At 37.6% G+C, this 21,954-nt stretch overlaps 1 protein-coding gene across 2 annotated transcripts in view; it reads right to left on the bottom strand.

Annotated features, from left to right (window-relative positions):
* Positions 1-21,954, bottom strand: part of CSTF3 (cleavage stimulation factor subunit 3) — a 47,582-nt gene that overhangs the window by 24,077 nt on the left and 1,551 nt on the right. Inside the window, exons 2-4 of one of the 2 annotated variants that reach the window (XM_086893287.1) lie at positions 14,664-14,753; positions 14,250-14,351; positions 14,025-14,120 (exon numbers count right to left, since the gene is read on the bottom strand). Coding sequence is in view for 1 of the 2 variants with exons in the window: in XM_086893285.1 (XP_086749411.1) it covers positions 14,025-14,120; positions 14,250-14,351 (198 nt within the window). In the remaining variant the exon portion in view is untranslated. The remainder of the gene's footprint in view (positions 1-14,024; positions 14,121-14,249; positions 14,352-14,663; positions 14,754-21,954) is intronic. The other variant, XM_086893285.1, reaches the window with a different exon arrangement.

The raw sequence follows: 21,954 nt of genomic DNA, 5'->3' as shown, positions 1-21,954 counted from the left end.
TCTTAATTTGAAATCATTGTGGTTTTTTCACATCAGAAATCAGTGTCCATTACAGTAATGTACATCTGTTAAAAAAAAAAACATTCCTGCTTTCTTTTTGCTATCCTCACATTTTTTAAGAAATTACCAATTTACTATGTCATTTGAGGGAATAGCTGGGGGAAATGGGATGTTTTAGGGGGCACTGAGGTCCCCATTAGGTTTATAGTTTTATAATTTCTCACTATACTCATCACATGCCTACAGTTTTGATGCATTCTTTTCAGAAGAAAAGGGTTTGCAGAAAAGGGTAAGTTTGATAAGTATATTTTTTCCAAACTGTCAATTCTAGTATTTCAGAGAATTTGTTTTAATAAAACACGGCTACCAAATAATAATAACTTTTATGGAAGAAATCTCTGTTCATTTATCAAGCCAGTTAATAGTAGAGCTGAGCAATTTACAGTTTCAAAGACATCTTAAAGAGATCTTGAATATCAAATTTTTAAAAAGCTATAATCTGTAAGGCATCCTCCACAGTGATTTAGCAGGAAGGGCTGATAGCCCAAATGAAGATATCTTAAGACCAGAAAGAACTGCTGCCCTTTTGAGTGGTCAAATTCATTCAATAATGGCTCACATTTTCTAGCATGGAACTGGTCTCATAAAGCTCTCTGCAGTAAAGCCAGCCAAACAAGCAATTCTACTAAGGAAAAGGAATACAGGTTATTCAAAGAGTAAAAAATGGTACTAGATGATGTAATTATATCATACAGCATAATCTTCTTACTCTTGCAATATTAGCACAAGATCAGCTTGGCCAGCTAGTAGAGAACAAATTGTTCTTAATATTTTGCCTCTGTTCTCAGAACATAAGGAGCGATTTTCCAATAATTTGTAGCAGAAATGGCCCAGAGAATGGTTCTCAAAACCATTAGACTGATCCTCAGGCTCCAGAAGTGCCCAAGGGCTCTCATGTCTGACCACACAAGCCAGCTGTCTCATCACAGGAAACCATAAATCAGAAATATCAAAGTTAATAGTCCAGAATAATGCTCAGGCACAAGTAATTCTCTGCAACTGCATCCCTGCATTGATTTGCAGCTGACAAGATGTTGTATATTGTATATTGCTTGACAAAATAAACCCTACCAAAGGTAACCACTAAACCCAAACAAAGCACACTTCAATGGCAGTGCTGCCAAATGAATTTTTAAAGGGATGTGGCTCCTGGGTTTGCTATGGATTTCCTGAGAAATCGTTAAGAAACATGATTATATCAATCATTTACTAAACTAGGATACTAATCTGCCTCAGATGATGACTGAGCTGCTTTTGGTTCATATTAATGAAGTATTCCTGCTGAAGTACAGGGAAGTTATTTTTCTAATATAGGCAGCTGCCCCCATCAAAAATCTTTCACATGTCTCTCAGAAATCAAAGAATTTCCCCCCTTTTTGAGAATGTATCTTCTTAATCAGTTACTGAGAAATCCTATCTATAATATTAAATTAGTTTTAGAAAAGGAAAGACTGTATCTGAAGAGTCTATCACAGAATTAAACACACAGATTTCTGTCTTTTGGCCATGCAGAGAAAACAGAATTCACTATAAAAATAGCATTCAGTGGTAAAATAGTTTCCTTTAAGACAGGAGTTTTACTACAGGGTTTCCTCAGTAGTTACTACATCTGGACTGATCAACAACCTAATCCAAAAATCACATGAACAATGCAAATCTTTTTGGTAAAACTTTTTCCAGTAACTTTTATGGATAGGCTCTGCAGAACTACTCTGGATCCTTGTCCCAGAATAGCTGAATTTGAGTGTAATTACTGTCTTAGCTAATGAGACAGCTTATATTATAAATATTCCTAGAATATTTAAATGCTATACTGTTTTTCCCCTTAAACACTGTACAAGTAGTTTTTAAAGTGGGTTCTTCTTCTCCTTCCCTAAATTTCAGCTTCATGGCCTCACAGGTTAAAGTTAAGTCTGCTCAACTTCCATCCATGGGAATAGTCTCTTTATTCAAAAAACAGGATCAAGACAAAAATATTTGTATAGCTACTTTTAAATCTATGAGCTGATGTTAGTGCTTAAATAATTTAGTGACTTCACACTTGAGTAATTGGCTATGTAGAGATGCACTGAAGTTGGAAAATAAAACCACAGATCACACATTCCCATGCTTTAGAAATGAAATGTAGGAGACATTGCCATTGAAAGGTGAGAGGGGTTAGTTCTACACTAAGGTCTTTTAATTTTACAGGTCAGCTCCAAATGACTGATACTTTATGTGAGGTTGGTTCCTGTTTGTGGGCTTTTTCTATACACTCTGTGCTCTCAGAATTACAGGATTAAAACCCACTGAAGTCAGCTGCACTTCTTAGACAAAAGACTTGTAAAGACAATTCACTGTGTTGTTCCTATTTGAAATTCACCGGTGTTGGGTTAGAGAAGAGCTGCTCTGATGTCAGATTTCAATGGAACAGTCACGTGCTAATGTTCATTTCCCAAGCAGCCTAAGTAGGTGCATTTGCAGCTTATTTCACCTCTTAGGAGGAAGATGAAATGCAGAAGCCCATGACAAAAGCAGTACAGAAACTCACAGCCCTCACAGCTTAAACAGGAGATGGAACACAACTGACCTCCCAGCTTCCTCCCATCTATCTATTCTCAGCATATTGAGAAGAGACACCAGGAGTTTGGGTCACATATTTAAGCTAAAGATCCTGGTTTTGGAGTAATGAAATAAACTTTCCTAAGCTTGCCAAAGAAAGGTCAGCCTTGACCCACATGCTAGAAAGAACACCTGCTCACTGACCAGAAATGTGCTACTTTCACAGACACCTGTACACAACAAATAATGCTGCTGGCAGTTCTGTCCCCCTCACTAGAGAACACTGAATAATTACAGCTTTTTTTTTTCTTTTTTTCCAGTTAAGTCCTGTTTGGTATTAATAATCTCATTTCCTTGCTGCTTTTCACAAGGGGAAGTGTGTTTTCTTCTGCCCCCCACCACCACCAAGTGCTGGCCATGTAACAAGAGACATCACAGGGAACTACTGTTCTGAGACAGCAGACATTTACTCAGTTTGATATTTCTCTCCCATACCCCTCTAACCAAGCATTTTGGGGCTTTTCTGCTATAACTGATCATTCAGAAGCCCATGGTTAAGTGTTCTAAAACTTTTTTCAGAAAAAAAGCCTCTTTAGTAGATGGACAGCAGGCAATTACTTGATTCAGAAAGTCAGGACTTGACTTTGACTCCTATTGTTATGTAAATACAGAACACATTCAGACAGCACTTGAATTACAGAATGCTGCAAATGCCTGCAAAAAGAAAATTAAAGCATAGTGTTAAAAATGTAGGCTCCCAGCTAATTTAATTTGCATAGAAGCACGAGGGATCTCAGATATCCTAAGATAGCTCTTTTTTTCTTCTATTTTGCTGCTTTAAGCTAGGATGCCAAGAGCAGGTTTGATATAAAAACACCAAGTACATGACAATACCAAAGCACTCTGTAAAAGTGACACCTAACTAATACAGCAGCTGAGCTGAGAACTCCCAGCACTGGCAGGAAATATCTGGCTAAGTACAAAACATAGACCTGCTTCCAAAACATCATGTAAGCCCTCTAAATTGAGAATGTGCAGCTCCCAGCAAGGAGGCCAAGGCTCCCAAGAAAAGGTGTGGATCTCCCCACTTCCAAACTCAAGCCCAGTTTTAGAAGAGAACAGCGCTTGGCAATGGTGCTTGGCTCGGTTTGGGTGCATGTCGTCATGATGATGCAGCAGGCTTTAAAAATCCTCTCTGGAGGCTCAACAACATGCTGAAGCATCACTACAAAACCTCTGTGATTGACTGAGTCAGCCAGCATTTGAAAAGAGAACTGACTTCCAGTATTGACTGCAGCAGAAACCTCTGCTCCAAGGTGAAAAGCAGCATTTTCAAGGCAACTACAGCAACTCTGCCAGCCTGGGAGGCAAACACAGGTACTACCACAGGGTTCAAGCAGCTGCAGCAACTCAGCAGTTGCTCAACATTTCTGTGCATTAGAGGCACAAAGGTGCCCTCCAAGAGCAGTGAAAAATGTTTGACTGTGAAGCTTGTGCAGAAATGACAGACTGCCAGAAGTCTAATGATGCCTCCTCAGTGCAGGGTCTTCATCTGACTCACACTAAAGATCAATCAGAATTGTCACAATTATTTGTAAACACCAGTTCTTTTCTCACTGGCAAATTAAAAACCCCACAGCTGACCTTATAACTTTCCTAGGGGTAAACCCAAATTTTGGGAGCATCAGGAAAATGACAAGTATGTTATGTATAACTTTGTGCCTTTTCTCCTTTGTAAATAGTTGATAATGCAACAGTAATATTTTTTAATGGCTAAGACTACTAGCACAAAACTTACCTCCATTTGCTTAGTGCCAAAAAATATTCCTGAATTCAAGTCTGTCAGCTAATTTTAAAGTTCCACAGTACTTCCCTTTTAGTACCCATCCTGTATACACACAAAAAAGAATGTGCTTTTGTATATCAATCTGAAATTGAATTCCCCACCCAAAAAAGTGAGGCCTGAACTATGTTTAGTCAGATCTTATGTGGGACAACTTCAAATTTTATCCTTTAACAATAAATCATATTATCTTTTACATTTCCTGCTCAGGTTTACAAGCACTGATATTTTATCAAGAGCAAATAGTGTGGAATATTTTGAGGTGCCTGCCCATTCTGCTCAAGTACTACTGTGCAGAACTTCAGTCAAGCTAAATTTATTGCTAACATTTTCCTGGGGAATGGTAACTGGTGGACATTAATCATGGACAAGGTACCAGGGGAGCAATTTCTTTCTTAGGGGGTGGAGTAGGGATGGGGACCCTGCTCTGTGTTTAGCTTGCACCCATTGCACTTCTTTGGGTAACTCAGACCAACAAGCCATGCATTTGGGACTATTTTAAGAGGGCATTTTTACAAAGAAAACCTTAAATAGCTAGTAGAGTTTTCCAGGGCACCTATGTGTGCTTTTAAACATTTATCTCTGTCTATTTATAACCAGTCCATTTGAGCTTTACAGTCTTTTTTATAAATGAACTCTACCTTCCCCTAGTCACAATTTTATCCAACTATTGGTCCTCATCACACGGAGTAAGAATATCTAGCACACTCCTGCAATTAGGCAGAACTTAAAATTCCCAAAGCCACAGTCAGGACAAGAATGACAAAATTCCCCATGTGCAATGAAACCTGCTAGATTAAGGCTCTCAGTGTAGGGCCTGCTGCTCTGATCTGGTATGAAGGAAATGTTTCCTCATGTATGAACCTGTCAGTGCTGTAAGGTTGTGCAGGGACACTTCCAAAGCACACTGCTTTTAACTAAACTATTAATTACTGCAACACCACGGAAAATCTTGGGGTCAATTGACATAGCTGGTGGAAGGAAAACTGCAAGTTAAGCTTCCAAATGTGTTACAGAAGCAAATTTTGTAAACTTATTCCCTGTCATCTTCAGCTTGTATTAATTGTATATCAGAAATGCTTAACACCTTTAAGTAGCTGCAAGCCTACATATATTAAATTACCATCATTCTAGCCCCTGCTGCATTAACATCAATAGCAAGGCTGCCTGGACCTCAAGCTCCTGCATGCTGTAATGCAATCTTCTAATTATCTGATACAATATGAAAGAGTAACCTACAGAGACTAACCAAACCATGTTTCAGGGAAAGTTTAAAAGAAATTAATTCAGAACTGTGTCTACAATATAGTGCCCATCACAGGCTGTTAAATGTGCTTGCATACTTGACAAATGCAATACCATTAGTAAACAGCAGCTGTTCAACTGCATAAGCATAATTTAGAGATAGCAAGAGTATCACATTTCCTCTGCAGTAATTACAAAGTGAAAAAGTTTGTCATGGGATTAATTTGAGATTTATTTTTTAGATCAAATCAGCAGTTACCTTTCATTACTAGAGAATCTCCCCCCACCCAGTCCCTTTGCTGTCCCATCTGAAATGGTCAGTGCAATTACAGCATTGGAAGAACACAAGAGTTCACAATTCTTACACTGAATATGCTCCTGCATCTGCCCATAAAAACAGACAAAACCACACTGTGATGGGTAGGTAGGAATAGAGAAAAGGCAGGCCAATACTGGGTTTGAGACAACAAAAATAAAGAGGAAATCCACCTCTATCTTCCCACTCCTTTACATACAGCACCAAGTCATGTTTTTGCATTCAGACTGAAACTGCAGATAATTAAATCCTTTTCACTGAAATTCTAAATATATTCTACATACATTATTTTTCTAAGTACCTATAAACTTTTAGGTAGCCTGAGTAGACATTTTGCACTGATAATTACCCACTCCTATTTCTACTCTATGATTTAAAAGGAACATTATTAATGATGTGTGACCTTATTATCTAAACATACACACAAATGAACACAGATGCACATACATAGTCTGAGAGATTCCTGAGGAATCCACAGGCACAGAACCTATAGTATGTCTTCATTTAACCACAAAAATTAAAATAATCAAAATGCTAAATTAAGAGAATGTTTTAAACAGTTTGATGTTTAAATGCAGTTCCACTGAACACACTGAAGTTAGCTCACGTGCTAACTTCATATCTGTTTTATCCACAGGACAGCACATACACAACTACACACCTGACACCCCATTTCGGCAAATCTAAATTTCAAATGGAGAGTTCATTTTTATTTTGTTTAAACAGTTAAAACTGTGTTTGAAAATCTGTACTTCGAGGGTGAACAACAGCTGAAGGAAATTGACTTTGTTGCAGTCTGGACATAGAAAATCCTATAAATTGAACAACTAGGTGTAATTTTAGTCCAAGTGCAAGACCTGAAACGTATTTTAAGCAATGTACTCATTCTCACAAAAACCAATATAGAAGTATCAGACTGTACAGTCATTTCTTGTTCTAGTTTCGCACACTGGTTATTTCTGACTATTTCAAGCACTACTGCAAACCATGAAGAACTGGACAGAGTATCTTGTCCTAAGTTTCATCCAGATATATTAAAGGAATCAAAGGAGGTAGGACACTTGATCCTCCATCACAGAATTAAAACTTCAAATTAGCTGATTAGAGGAATAGTTTGAATTAAGGATAAAAGCTATGTAATTTAAACATACATACAAGCTGTTTTACTGAAATTCAGAGCCAGGGAGAAAGCATGAGTAAAATGACCACACATCCTCAGCACACTAACTCTTCTCCTTTTGGAGTACGTCAGAGATGTTAAAGCTCTGAAAGCCTTGAGCCCAGCAATCTACAAGAGCATTGGTTGCAGCACCTGCCCCCGGATCAGCAGGGTGTTGTGCTCACTGGAACTGGTGCAAACTAAGATGAATGCACAGCCCCTGTCACAGGGCTTGTCCAATCTGCTTCTAAGGGAACAGAGACAACCCAGTTTTCACACTTCAGGTTAGCAGTGAGGTCTAGCAAACAATCTTGTCTCAAGATGCAACAGGACTCCAACCCAGAGAAGTTATTACTGAAAATTCTGCACCAACTCAATTAAAATCAACACCTTTCTACTTCTCTGCCTAACCTAAAATGTAATATTTATGATGTTCAAATGAAGCCTGGAAACGCATCCATGCTTTTCTATTATGAATATTTGTCATTACCAAACCAGCTAAACCCCAATACAGATCAGATTCAAGTTACTGTAAGATTTCCTCATGTGTAGTTAACTTCATGTATATAATGTGCACAAAGCAAATGCTACCTTTGCAATGTTATGCAGCTATGGACCAATGCATATTCCTTCTTCTCACTTTTGAATTGTTTTATATAAGAAACAAAAATTAAAAAAAAACATAGGATAATAGGTACACATGTCATTGCAGAAGTCCAAAATTTCACTGGATGTGGAGCTCCCAACACTGAAGTGAGAAAAATCAAGAGAAAAATGAGGCAGAAACCCAATGCACGCTTGTAAATGAAGACCACTGGTACTAAAAGAAAACAGGAATGCCACGGGGAAGGGCTTGCTTCCACGGACCTTCCAGCTAAGAATAGTCACTGGAGTTCATCCCAGCCATGATTCATGACAGAGGGAAGTGAACTTCTGCACGTTCTGCAGCAAATAGTCACATATTTTATGTAGGAGCATTAGCAGAGGTTTAACAGAGAGTGTTCTCTCAACCATCACACTTCTCTAAATCTGAATAAAGAACATCAGGAAACTCGAACAGCTGGCAGTTGGAAGAGATGCAGAAAAGAATCAGAAATTACAATTAGAGTTTTCTTCTCCCAAGCAGATGGAGAACCAACCAATAGCAAATACAGGGTACACAAGAAACCTGTTTTTACTTGTGGTTCTTTCAGGTTCAGATGTAAGAAGCCCAAGTTTGTGCCTGACCTGACACACAGATTCACCCCTCAAAATATCAACAAAGAGTCAACAAATGACTTCAACAAAAGAAAGCACACCATGAGAGTAAGTTTTCACTGTCCTTGTTACATTTGAAAGTGAGACTTCAGAAGTGTTGTGAACAAGAGTACATAGCTAACATGTCTAACAAGGATATACATTTCTGTCACCCCACATGGAAAGAATACAACAGAACAGGAAGTAGTTTGTGTTTATTCATGTGTAAATAGCAACACACTAGAGAAGTGGGTTCAGAATAATCTCTTCATTAGGCATCGCTTCCACTTCAAAAACTTGCTAAAACTTGCTAAAATTTCCCCACAGTATTTTTAATGATCAAATACAGAAAATAGAATTCTGAAGAAACCCACTAGCGTTGTACTGCACACATCTTCTCAAACTACAAATGTCAGTATGTGGGCAACTTTCTGATATTACACAGCTTGTAGGACCAGGGGAACTATGCAAGATGTACACACCTGTATTGACATTTTGAGCAGAAGAGACAGGAAAAGAAGGTGCATTCACTTTCTAGTGCAAGTCTACAATAATCACACAGACAGAACAACATTTATTAACAGGAATGGAACAAGTCCACACATGAATAAGAAAAGATCATAAATAATACAGTTGTAAAAAAGATTGAAAATCTCAGACTGAGGTAGTCAAGACTGTGCAATATGGGTATTTGTACAGAGCGCCTGTACAGCAGTTTCTCAAAGCAGAAGCTTACCATGAGAAATGTGGCTGGCTAGTGGGGTGGGCATGGATTATCATGGGGATGCCTTCCGTTAAGAAATTCACTAAGAGCAGCTGGTGATACACACAATAGTTTCAGTTGAAAGTGCCACTAAACAGAATCTCAGCCAAGAAGTCTATTCTACTTTGACTTCTGATTACTTCATCCTGACAGAAGTCTGTTGCCATTTTTCCCCAAGCAGAGTAATTTTGGTGATATGTACAACATTCTCTTTTCTGAATTCGCAACCAACTAAAGTAAAACAGGGGAAGGAAATGCTTTGAAGAAACACAGACATTTTAAACAAAAACAATCATTTTTCTAAATGGTTTTATTTACATTTTTCATATACAAGTACGTTAAATGATACATTCTGACTAGTATCCACACCAGTGTGAATTACATGGATTAAAGATACTGATGTATTGCATATGATGAAATGCAAAACAATCAATCCTAGGCTGTGGTCCCACCCCTTGAATCCTCATACAGCATCTGGTTTGTTACCAAGACATTTAAAATTCAAAGTGTCCATATGAAAGAAAAATTATCTAAACAAATGTATCTGGTTGCATTTCGTTAGGACAAGCAATAACACAGGAGTCTTACTTGCAAAATTCGCAAGACAAAAAAATACATTTTAACAGCCAAACCTTTTACATGCACGTTACCAGCTTTGTATTTATTGTTTCTAGACTTGGGCTACTTGTCACAACTGTCTTCTGGATATGATTTTTAGGTCTTTAATTATAGCAACCTTTTAACCCCTACTAACAACGGTTCAAAGTGACCAGGATATAATGTTGTACACTCAATAAAAAAGATAAAAGGTGTGGTGTGAACTGGCCTGAAGCATTCAGGACAGTTACAGAGGAAAGTTTCCACTCAGAATAACTAGAACTTAAAATTCCTTAGATCATTAAAAAAAATGTTGCAGATACCTGAATACAGTTTAATAAATGTGCCTAAAAGGATTTTCAATCTGATGACTTCTCAAAGAAAACTAGCAGAGAAAAAAATGACAACTTTAAATGCTTGCTTCAGAATTACTGAAGCATTTATGACACTGGTGAAGTAAATGTTCTTTCATAAGCATGAAAAGCATTATCAGGTCTTTCTGTGTCTAAAAGATGGTTCAAACAGTCAAAGTGACAAAGGAAATAGTAATAGACAGCTGGGCCTATGGGATCATAGGGTATTAAATTGGATTTATTTTCACATTTCTGTAGCACTTTTTAGCCAGGTGCCAAAAGCACTTTAATCACTAAAGCAGCCTCACAACAACCCTGTGAGGTAGGTAGGTATCTGTTTCGTAATGGCAAACAGGTTAAATAACTTACCCAAGGAGACACAGCACATCAGCAGAGTCCAGACTGTGTGATCTATGAATTTAACATTATGGAACATGTGGGGCTGAGACTTAAGACACTCGTTTATACTACTGTGAAAGAGTCAAGTTTTCTGAGAGGAGGTTTTTTATGAGAAAGGTATTGAGAGAAAAATGTACTTTAAGTAACCAGAAAAAACAAGAGTCTGGGAAGAGTAGCACTACTGTTCCCCTTCCTAAATTTTAAGAGATGCAGGATAGCAAGTTAACTATTTTACTTGCTTAAATACTTATCAAATCCAAAATTCTACCTAGATGTTCAAATAGTACAACCCAAAACCAGCTGTGAACTGGGAGCTGTTTCATCCACTTATATTATTTCTACGTACTGTAATTCTTCTTTGAAGGTCAGAAGAAATAAGAACCAGCGCAAGAATCCAAACTTTTTCATCAATTTCAACTTTAATAGTGTAATTCCCATTAACAAACTGTCAAAGCATGCTCTTCCTAATTAATCTCCATCTTCTGCTGACTGACCTAACCAGTCCCAATGCAGAGAGCAGAGCGTATAAATCAGTGCCTGGCACAGAAAATGCTAAATGTGAAGTATTTGGTTACTTCAGCACACCCAGTGCATCAGTTGCAGTGAGCTGGATGATACACCAAGCACTGCTCTCCACTGTATTCCACTAGGGAACACAGTCATACACAAAAAGCAGAACAGTCAGTGAGCTGAACAAACAGAGCCGTAAAACCGAGAGGTGATCACAGCAGTAAGGCCTGCACTTACAAGTTACACATTACAAAAGGAACTGGCACATGCAGTTCTTGTCCAGATAGTTTTTGTCCAGATAGATAACAATTTCTACTGAAGACTGGAAGTGACTAAAGGGAACACATTTGTTAAGTCAGACAAAGGGGAATTTAAAGGCTTAGAGAGTACAGCTGTTAAAGGGCTAATTTCTTCTTTGTAAGGCCATTTTCATAACCCTCACCCTGACTCATCTTCCAATATACCACAACTAGTTAATGCTATTCAGCTCTGATTTATGTCTTTCAGAGGGCAAAATTCTCCAGTGAAAGACAACCTTCCAGGAAAGAACCCCCACTTCCCTCCCCCTTCCTGTCTTTCTGGGATTCAAAGAGGAAACTTTTTCATGTTAAAGAGTAAAATACGTGTTTTGATATCAGAGGAAATACAGGAAACAGACAACTGAAGATTCTGCAATTTTCAGATTTCAATAACAAGGCAGCAAAATAAAAAGCAGTGCTGGAGATCTACCACAGGTTTATTTTACTAAGTCATGGCTAGAAAGTTCTGTACTTCTGAACAGCCCAAGAAAAGCTTTCTAGCAGGAGGAAGACTACTAAAATTGCCATGGAAAAACGCTTTTGGAAAATACTTATACTCCTTGTACATCTGAAGGCTGCAATAAAAGAAGCCTGAACAGAATTCCACTGCTTAGACAGCCTTCAAAAATTAATTTAACCACAGTGTTAAAAGAACATTTGATAAAGCATTTTAATTCACCCAGATGGATTGTACAAATGATATGCAACTGAAATTAACACCGACAACAGCACCCAATTGTGTGAGTGCATTGTTTTTAAAGAGAAATTTGGAAATAAGTTATTTCAACTTATAGCTATATATGCTCACACATGCTTTAAAAAAAAAACAGAGCAAAGTGTATTTCTTCATTTGTAAATTGGCCACTTTATCAGTTGTAGTATGCTACTGAAACCAGGAAAGCTGAAAATTAAGTCATAACTGGGAATTTTAAAATTTGGCTGTTGAGATAAAAGATAAACTTCTGAAAATTACCCTCTTACATTTCTTTGAAACATAACCCTCTTCAGGTGTAACCCCTACCAGAAATTTACAGTTCCTAGTTTTCCATTGTTTTGAATAACAGAACTATATATTCCATTTCTCTAATATTTGAAGTGTATTAATAAGCAGACACACAAGAAATGGTGATGGTTATGACAATTCTTTCCCTCTCTGATTTACCTCGTGTTCCCCTGGTAAACATAAATGCTGAGGTACTGATCTGCCCTCCTTGAAGGAACAGGGAAAAAATTCTACCCCAGACTGTTACAAGCTTTGCCACTGTTAATGTTTCTAAATATTCTTAGATTATAAATTAGGGGAGGTGATGTCAGTCAGTTCATCTCTGAAGGTGGTTTAAGAAAGGAAGCTTTACACTGGTAACAGGACTTTCTGCTATAGGAAGTACAGTATAGTGCTGGCTTTCTGAGATGGCCTTACCTAACCCTTAAATTTGAGGCAAGGGAAAGAGAAATGTTTTCAAAAAGCACAGAAATCAGGTAATTCAATGCAATTATGAAATTAGATTAGATTCTGAATACTAGAACCTGTAGCAAACATTTCAGGGTACAAGAGTCTAATGGATTTGGCTGCAGGGTCCAAAAAGGAAAAATATGTATTTGTATGTTAGTCCATCTGCAATCTCCCAAATGTGAATAACCACCAACATTCTTACTACTGCTACAAACTGCTGGAAACAAGACAGTGAAAACTCTATATATTTAATTTGGTAGCATTCAATTTAGATGAGACTATTTTGCACTGTAGCATCTTACTATGAACTGCAATACAAAAATTTCTGTTAGATTCCCATGATCCCAACTTTCCTTATCTTCAAAATTTACTGCCAGACATTTCTGGATACGTAATTTAATGTAAAATAAGATATAATAACTATGCAATGAAATTTCACATCGAATGGAAGAAAAAGAGTTCATTTCTCATCTACAGAATACAGGTCCCCACCCCCCAATTTTAACATATACGTAAAATCTGTCTCAAGGATAATGTGCAGCTGGAAGATGCCCACAGAAAACATGTGTTTTAGTATTCAATAACAGCTACAGAAAGGAATCAAACCAAAATGAACACCACCACCCCACCCCATGATTATACAGGGTATTTCATGGCATGTCATTAGAGACAGTTCAACTGATCAATGCACTCAGTGGCAAGTCTTTACCCAGTTATGGAAACAATCACAATTTGTTGGGATTTTTAAAAGCTAATGAGTTGGGCTAATGCATTTTCATTCCAGAAATTAGCTTCCATCCCCACACCCTCCCTGCAAACACTGTTCACAGAAAACACAATTTCCTAAGAAAGCAAAAAAATAAAAAATAAATAAAAGAACCAAATATTCAGAGAAAGTCACTCAAATAAGTTTGTATGTGTAAATAAAAAAAAAAGTCCTCTAAGTAAATGACACGGGAGGCAATAAATTGACACGACAAGCAAATAAAAGGCTAAAGCACTCCAATACCATTGAAACAGTTTTAATGTTGTTGCAATTCCATAATGCAACAATCATCAACTCATAAAAGACCCAATATTTTAGAATTCATTTTAATCATTCCTTCATACCTATTTTACAAAATAAAGGCAAGGCATATTTAAAATCCCCTTTCCCCTAGATATTATGTGCCTATCTTACTCATGCTTATAAAAATATAAATTTAAAATCCTATGAAATTTTATATAAGAAAAAATGTAAAAATATTAACCTCTGCTTCAATGTACAGTTTCCAGAATCTGCCAGAACTGGGGAACTGGGCAACAAGGCGTTCATAGGTCTTCCGTGCTTTGTCTATAGGCTGATTCTAAAAATTGAAAATCAAAACAGCATTTACAATATTATGATTTATGTAAATGAATATGTTGATTTTACTCCAGAACCAAAGAGTGTGAGTGGACCATAGATAAGGAAATGTAATCCTATATCACTAAACCTGTGCCTCTCGAATGAGAATGCTCCAAGCGTCAAGGTCATATGGGTTTTCTTCTAGTTTCTTTTCAGCTTTCTTCACTTTTTCTGGGACATATTCCGCAGTCTAGAAAAATTAAAAAGAAGACATAAGAGATCACAAGCAGTGTTTGAAAAGTTCTCTCCCACCTACACAGTCAAGCTAAAGATAACATTTCTGACAGTGTAATATTTCAGAGCTCAGCTTTTAAGATGGAGTTTCTAAACTGGAATTCAGCTGGAAAACAAATTGTCCCAGGAATATAAGGCACACTTCGCACAAGTTCTACATGTTATGGACATCAAGATATTAGACTAAACCAATTCAATGTCTCTAAAACATGAAAACAAATTTGAGTTTGCCAGAATATTTACTGCACTGTGAAACATTTTTACCAACCTGCAACTTAACGATGAAAAAAGTAAATTCAGCCCAGTATTTCTATTACAGAGCTCAGGTAAACAAATCCAGGTTACTGCAGGAGTCATTCTGCACATGGAGAACAGCAGGTATTTGGTATCACATGTTTAAAAAGAAAGCTAGGAGATGATTGTTTAGCAGAAACAGATACACACTGCCCAAGCACAATTTCTTTGTTCACTTTCTGATCTCTCAATCCTACTGATGCCTTCCTGCAGTTTTGGCACTGAAACCACCTTTTTCTTTTAAACATTAAGGCATTCCTATTGAAGATTATTTCAAAGCTTTTTTTGAGGCTAAAAGCTTTACCAAATTGAATGCAAACTTGTTAACATAGTTAACAGTATAATACAGGTTTAAGAGTTCTTTCAAACACTTTTGGAAATAACCTGCTTTATGATTTTCAGGGTTTTTTTTCCTAGATTGTTTTCCTAGATTCCATTGTTAAATCAAACTAGAATAAAAAAATTACAGTGTCAAGATCACATACAGACACCCTCAAAGTATATGCTTGGTACAACCCTAAATGATCCCAAGTTTATTATTAACCCTGAAATATTGTTCTGACCTGGAAGCAACTTATTTACTAACTTTCCAAACCTGACTCATTTTTAGGCAGATAATAGCAATACAAAAACCACACCAAATAAATTCTTGCCTTTGTGAGATGAAACATTAGTAACACTTAAATCATTACTCTAAGACCTTGCTGGTGAAATTTTCCAATTGAACTATATAATTACTGTTAGGATATTCATCTGTAATGTATACTGCAGTGGGACTGATTCACTGTGCAGGAAATTCTGAAAAAAACCCCCAAACACTGGCATTTGCTGGAAGATTATTTCAGGGAACTGATTTTAATTCTTAATATCAAGTCTAGATCCCAGAATCACAGGATGGGAGGGATCACAGTGGGTCACTTGGTCCAACCTCCCTGCCCCACCAGGGCCATCCCAGAACATCCTTCTGAAGCTGAAAAACACAAACAGCACAGAGAGAAGCAGCACTCCTCTCTCAAAGGTGCCATCACCACTCCAGAACGAGAAGCAGAAGCTAACTACACTAGTTCTGAATATTTTTCAGTGTTACCAGTTTTTTGTCAGTCCTATTAGGAGGATATAATTCAAAGCATACGCCTTTAAAGGTATTTTTTAATAAAGCTACTTATAAAATGGAAAAAGGATCAAAAATGCTGCAGAACTGTTAAACGGACATGTAGTGACAGATATTCAATAAAGGGAAAAGCAAAGAATCAGTAGGCTGGGCTTTATAGGAGTTTAAAGATTATTATTCCTCTTGATTCACTTCTCAAGCAATTTTTAACACTAATTAATGCAAAGCAGCATAGCTTGGAAGTCAAATATCAAATCCCACAGCAAACTATTATAAAATTAATTTGATTAAAAAATCTAAGTAGCTCAAAGCTGTCAGCTCTAAAGTAGTAAATTTAAAAACTGCCATATGAATAGTTTCACATCCCCTAAGTCCATCAAAATTTTGATTTTGTAGTACCAGGCTGTAGTTAACTGATACAGGCTGAAGATGTAAAACAGTATAAAATGAACTAGTGGTTTTATTTCTTCCTAAATGACATGCATAAACACAATTCAGCTTCCAGAAACAGCGCTGAAGCTGAAATTTCTGAAGTTTATTTCTATAAGCTACCCCTACAGGTGACCCAAAGCTGAAATGCTGTTTATCAATAAAGCACTAACTCAAATACATCAGTGGGAAGCACTGCATCTTACTAGAACCATCCCAGTGAAATCTGCTTGTCTCAGATAAATTATTCTGGATACATTCAGACAGAAATGCCTGGCAGATGTGCCATTAATGTCTGCTATAAGAAAAAGGACCCCACCCTACAAAAACACAAGATCCTGCACTATAAGTACTGACTTTTAAACAAGATAAAGTAGAATGGGCCACTGAGGCACCTTTCAACTATTATAGCAGTAGTTGTTTCCTCAACTCTTTCCACGTGACAGAAAACCTAGCATTTCACTGCAGTGGCAGCTGAGTTAAGACTTCCAGGAATTTGATTTCATCTATGCAGATACAGGGTCATAAACTCAGAAAGGCAGAAACAGGTCAGGAAAACCAGATGGGGATAAGATTCACAACCATTACAATCCTAAATTAATTTTTTATGTTTGATACACGAATCAATCTGTGCAAGAAGAATAATTTTACTGGAAAATAAAATGGACCTATTTTCTAAGCTGGCAAATGTTCAGCAGCAGCAGGTAAAGCTCTCTATTCAGCTATACAAGACCAATTATAGGCACCCTAGAGAATTGAAAATAACCCTATGATGATCAGTTTTAAACTGGACTGCCTGCACTTGCTTGTACCTTAGGTCACACAGAAGAAACGCTCAGCTTCTTAGAGGCAGTGAGAACTCCCTCTCCACCTCCAGCACTGATAAAAGCCATCCACATCTCAGGGACACACTGCACTTCAGGCAAATCAGTGTCCTGGTTCTACCTAAGCAAAAATAAGACCTCATTGCATCTTCACAAATAATCATTCTAATATCCTGGAGGAATCAACACCTAGGATTTTCTGGGTGTGTGAGCAAACACCCCTTGCGAGGACTAACAGCTACTGCAAGCACACAACAAAATGGAAGCAAGAGCTTGACTTTTAACCCAACTCAAGTACAGCCAGGAAGACGTGATCTTAGTTTTGAGAACTTTATGTTAACTACTTTTTGTGCTTACAGCTGCTGTTATCACAGTTCAAGGCCATATAGCTTCTGATCACATATTTCTCGTTGTACTGCCTGCACAATAGCCAATATCCAAACCTGTGAATGAGTAATTCTTGGGTGCTCACTGCCATTATCCTGCCACTAGATAAGCATTTTTAGATAAGCTCATCCTGTAACAAGCCGGTTCAGGGAGTTAAATCAGCAGGAAAAATAATCCTGTTAGAAAAGTGATTAACTTCCTAATGGTTCAACCCCCTGTTTCAGGATGAGATGTAGAAAAAAGGATGCAAAACCATTCAGGACTCTAGTAGCCCCAGCTTAGACCAGTTTAAATACCATCAAACCGAACCCAATCAGATACTGGCTTTTAACTTTTCTTTACTACCTGTGAAAAATATTGCACATAGACTGTAAAAACGTTTTTTTCCTCTGCTTTAGTTAACTAGAGCTGATCTCTACATCATCTGGATCCTATCCCATAAACAACTCTGTGAAGGTCATGGAATTATTTCAGCACTTAGGGTTTCTACAAATTATTACCACCTAGTCTGGTTCATAACTAACCTTTTATTATTTATACACTGACAAATAGCAATAGATTTAAAGTTTCACAGATACACAGAAATATAAAAAGATCTTTCCAAAATCTGAACGGACCTAAACCCAAATTTTCTAGGAAGAAATCTAGGAACTCCTTTCTGAAAAAGGCATCAACTGCACAAAATCCAACTGTGAACTCATAAAGAATGTCTGAGGGAAAAAAACCAAGAGGAAATAAAGTTCACTTTTAGCATTTGCTTATTTATCAATCACCACATCAAGGGAATATTCTTAATTTATACCATAGTCATAAAATCAACAGTTTCCTCAGGCCTCTTGAATGAATCTTCATGACTCCAAAGTGTCTTAGAAAACACTTAAACACCTTTAAATTATTTTCAACACTAAATACATCTAGTTAAGGCATCCTCCTGTTTCCACAAAAGGATCCTCTGCAGTGAAAGGGAAATGTGTTTAAAACAGCTGCTATATCCATGGAGTGGCCAGTTCAAGATGCTTTGAGAACTACCACTAATTATGCAATAAAAAACTTCTACAAATCAGATATGCAGACTGTTGTATACAAAAAGACAATAATTCTAATGGCTAGTTTAATCAAATTGATTCAATATCCAAAAGGAGTTTTCTGAACATTAAGACAGAAGCTAGTTTGGTGGTTTTGGCTGGATGTTGCACACTTTAGCACAGCCTGGCCTGTAACAGACCCAGTGAATAAAATTCCAACTATATTAACATGTAACTTAACAAGTATTAGTTGTTGTCCAGTAACAAGACAAGTTAGTTGTCCAGTTGGCTAAATTTACAGGTTGGTTTAGTCTAAGGCTTTTTTTCCCTTAAAGTTTTTTCTTATAGCTGCCTGTGCAGAGAACAAGTTTTAAAATCTTTTTCTCACATCCCTTCACTGGGGGAACTGCAGTTTCAGTTTATCAATCCTTGCACTTTCTTACAGGTTTTTAATGTCTTGACTTCTATTCTACACTAAACCACTTCAACCGTGAACAGCCTTGAAGTAATTGTATTCTTTAAGACTGGATCTCTATGAGCACACATAGCCCAGCATACTCATCCTGACCAAAAAGAGTACTTTTGTAAGTACTGCCCTATCCCAATATAATCTGGGCTCAAAACTCTAGATAAATCAAAAGTTTTAGATTAGTAATGATTACCATTCTTTCCTTATAGAACTACTTCTCAAATGTTGGACTGACACATTTTCACTTGAACTTCTTATCAGTATACCTGGAATTTACTGACTCTGGAAATACACCTCAATTATAATTTATTTATAACTATGTAAATATTGTTATTAAACCACTGCATTACAAACTCAGAAGCTTTCCTTCACTAATTCTTGTACTCATTCTGTCTACTCTTAAAAGAGGTTTCTCTAAAATGGCTCCTTCTATAATGTAAAACTCGCACAATCCTGCAAGAAAAATCTTTCAGCACTGCATTCAATGACATCTATTTATAAAATACTTTGAAAAAGCTAAGTACTAACTACAACATTTACTACTGCCTTTAGCATGCAGAAACTTTCATGATGTACCACATCAAACAGACACAAGACAAAGAGAGGAAATAATCAAAAGGAACAAAAGTACCATCAAGAAACCAGAACAAACTGTTTATGAGGTATTTTCTATAGTCACAGAGACAATACAGACATAATTTTTTCCACTACTTAGCCTTAGACCAGATCCATATTCATGTAATAAAAAATGCATCCAGACTGGGGTATGTATCTTAGAAACACTAACTGGAAGTGTGAAATGCATGCTCTAACCTTAAAAGATTAGAAGGCAACTAATGCAGGGACAAAGCAAATGTTATGTGATCTTCAGATGAAGTTGATGCCTGGCAAGTGTTTATGAAGTGAGAAAAAGAAGTGGGGAATTTAGGTTTTGTTAACAAGCACATGAAACAACCACCACAACCAAAATGAAGCTGGATGTGTACATTAAGGACCACAAAACATCCATAGGTGCAAGGATGGGCTCTATGTAACCCTGACATGTTAAGTTGGGAAGAGCCTGCCAGGGAAGTTTCTGGTAAACAGTGGCAGATGCAGCCTTTCAGTCTCCAAAAGTGCATTTCTATGATACAGACACAGCTAAGTGTTTGGTATTCCAGAAACTGACGCTGGAAATTCTGGTTTGTTAAACATCATGGAGGCCTTGCCAGGCATCTGGCAGGGGCCTGACAGATTTTAAGTCCTCACATGATTTCACTGTCTCTTCAGGACTAATTTGGGCCCAGCACAATTAGCATGGAGCAAGAATTTAAAATATACTCCGAGAGTTGTGGCTGCTCCAGGATTTGTCCTCCTGCTCCAGTCTGTTCTACAATAACATAATGAGGAGACAACCTACATAACAGATTAGGCTCCTGACCCACACAGTAAAGCAGCCCAAAAATTCCAGGAGCTAAGCTTGGCCTAAAGGCAGTAAAGCCACGTTTCAACTGCACTGCATATGGTACAATAAATCCTCCTAAAGCCCACCTATGTCTTAAACCTTACATTCCCCTTTACCCTCCCTCTCATCCTACAGTTAGCATTCCACTCTGTTCCTCTTTTCTACACTACCACAGCTCTGTACTTGCTGCAGACAGCATGGCAATTTATTATGCACCTTGCTGCTTTTTGGCAGTGCCTTCCAAAAGATGGGATTTGGGAAGCAAGATGCAGAACCCCTTGCCTGAGAATGGGTCTAAGCTAAGAGCTCTGCCTTGTCAAAGATTTCTCACCTGCATCACACACTCTCACATTTACACCTAACGCACAGCACAGATGCAAATTTACTGTCCATTCGCCGTTTCATATGAAAACAACGCCCAAAACCTCAGAGCTGAGAGCTACAGATGAAACCTGAAACAGGAAAGGCAGCTGCAATCCCACCTCTGCCCAGCTTCAGCTTCCTACAGCAAAGCATATTTAGAGCCCTTAGAACACTGTGCACTCTAAGTTTGAGGCCTTTCAGCCAGCACTAGTTTGGTGAGAGCAGCTGCAGTGTGAGTGCCCCAATCAGCAGTCTCTGCTGCTCCTGCCTCCAGGGACACTGGATTTAGATCCCTCAAGCCATGTCAGACCACAGCCAGGTTCACTGAAGGGAGTGAGTGGGAGCTTCTGTGCTGAAAATTCCATGGCAGGGTTGCTAAAAAAAGTGGATCTGGATATGGCCTATGGCAACAGCTGGAATCAGAAACACAAGTCTGCCAGATGAGAAAAAAACTGTTATTGAAAGTGAGAAAACTGATAGGAGGTAATTGACCATAACAAAATTAGAGACATGTAGGAAATTAGAATCCAGAGGCCTTCATCAAGAAGATAGAGCAATATAAATAAATTTTTTAAAAAATAAAATTAACCCAACCTATAAGACTACCCAACCTGTTTTTTTTTTTATAATCTGAAGTGCACCTAACAAAAAGACAGTAATAATGAGCAAAAAAAGGACCCAAGTGCCAAATCACAAGTTAGCCTACGTGCCTTACACAGGCTGCAAACAACAATTTAAAGGTTTGGGAATGCTAAACCCCTCTGAGATATGGTATAACAGTATTATACCTGCCACTTTTATGCAGTATATAGACAATAACTCAACCTTTTGCTTATCAAGTTCTCCCTTGCAAAATAAAAGAAAGCCTAAAGTCTGCATGGTTGAAGTTAAACAGTAACCCTTTACAAGCTATAGAAATACACATGCTACTTTAACAAACAGCTTAATTAAGCTATGAAACATCAGTGTATTCTTGAAAACATACTGGAGTGGGAAGATTAAATCTGGAACATGCGACACAGCAGCATTAACAAAATTTTGCTGGGGCATACTCTTCTTTGCAGCCATCTATCTCATGATTAAGGGAACAGTTCCGAAGAGCCTCCTGCTCAAAAATACTCCCTGTACACTTTACCAGCCTGATCAGCTTGGAGCACACAGGAAATTTTGGGAATTTATCCTAACGAGGCAGAAACTAAATATTATATACTCT

Source organism: Cyanistes caeruleus, chromosome 6 (genome assembly GCF_971803275.1).
Source record: "Cyanistes caeruleus chromosome 6, bCyaCae1.hap1.1, whole genome shotgun sequence".
Lineage (NCBI taxonomy): Eukaryota > Metazoa > Chordata > Aves > Passeriformes > Paridae > Cyanistes > Cyanistes caeruleus.
This window is presented reverse-complemented; position numbering and strand designations above follow the sequence as displayed.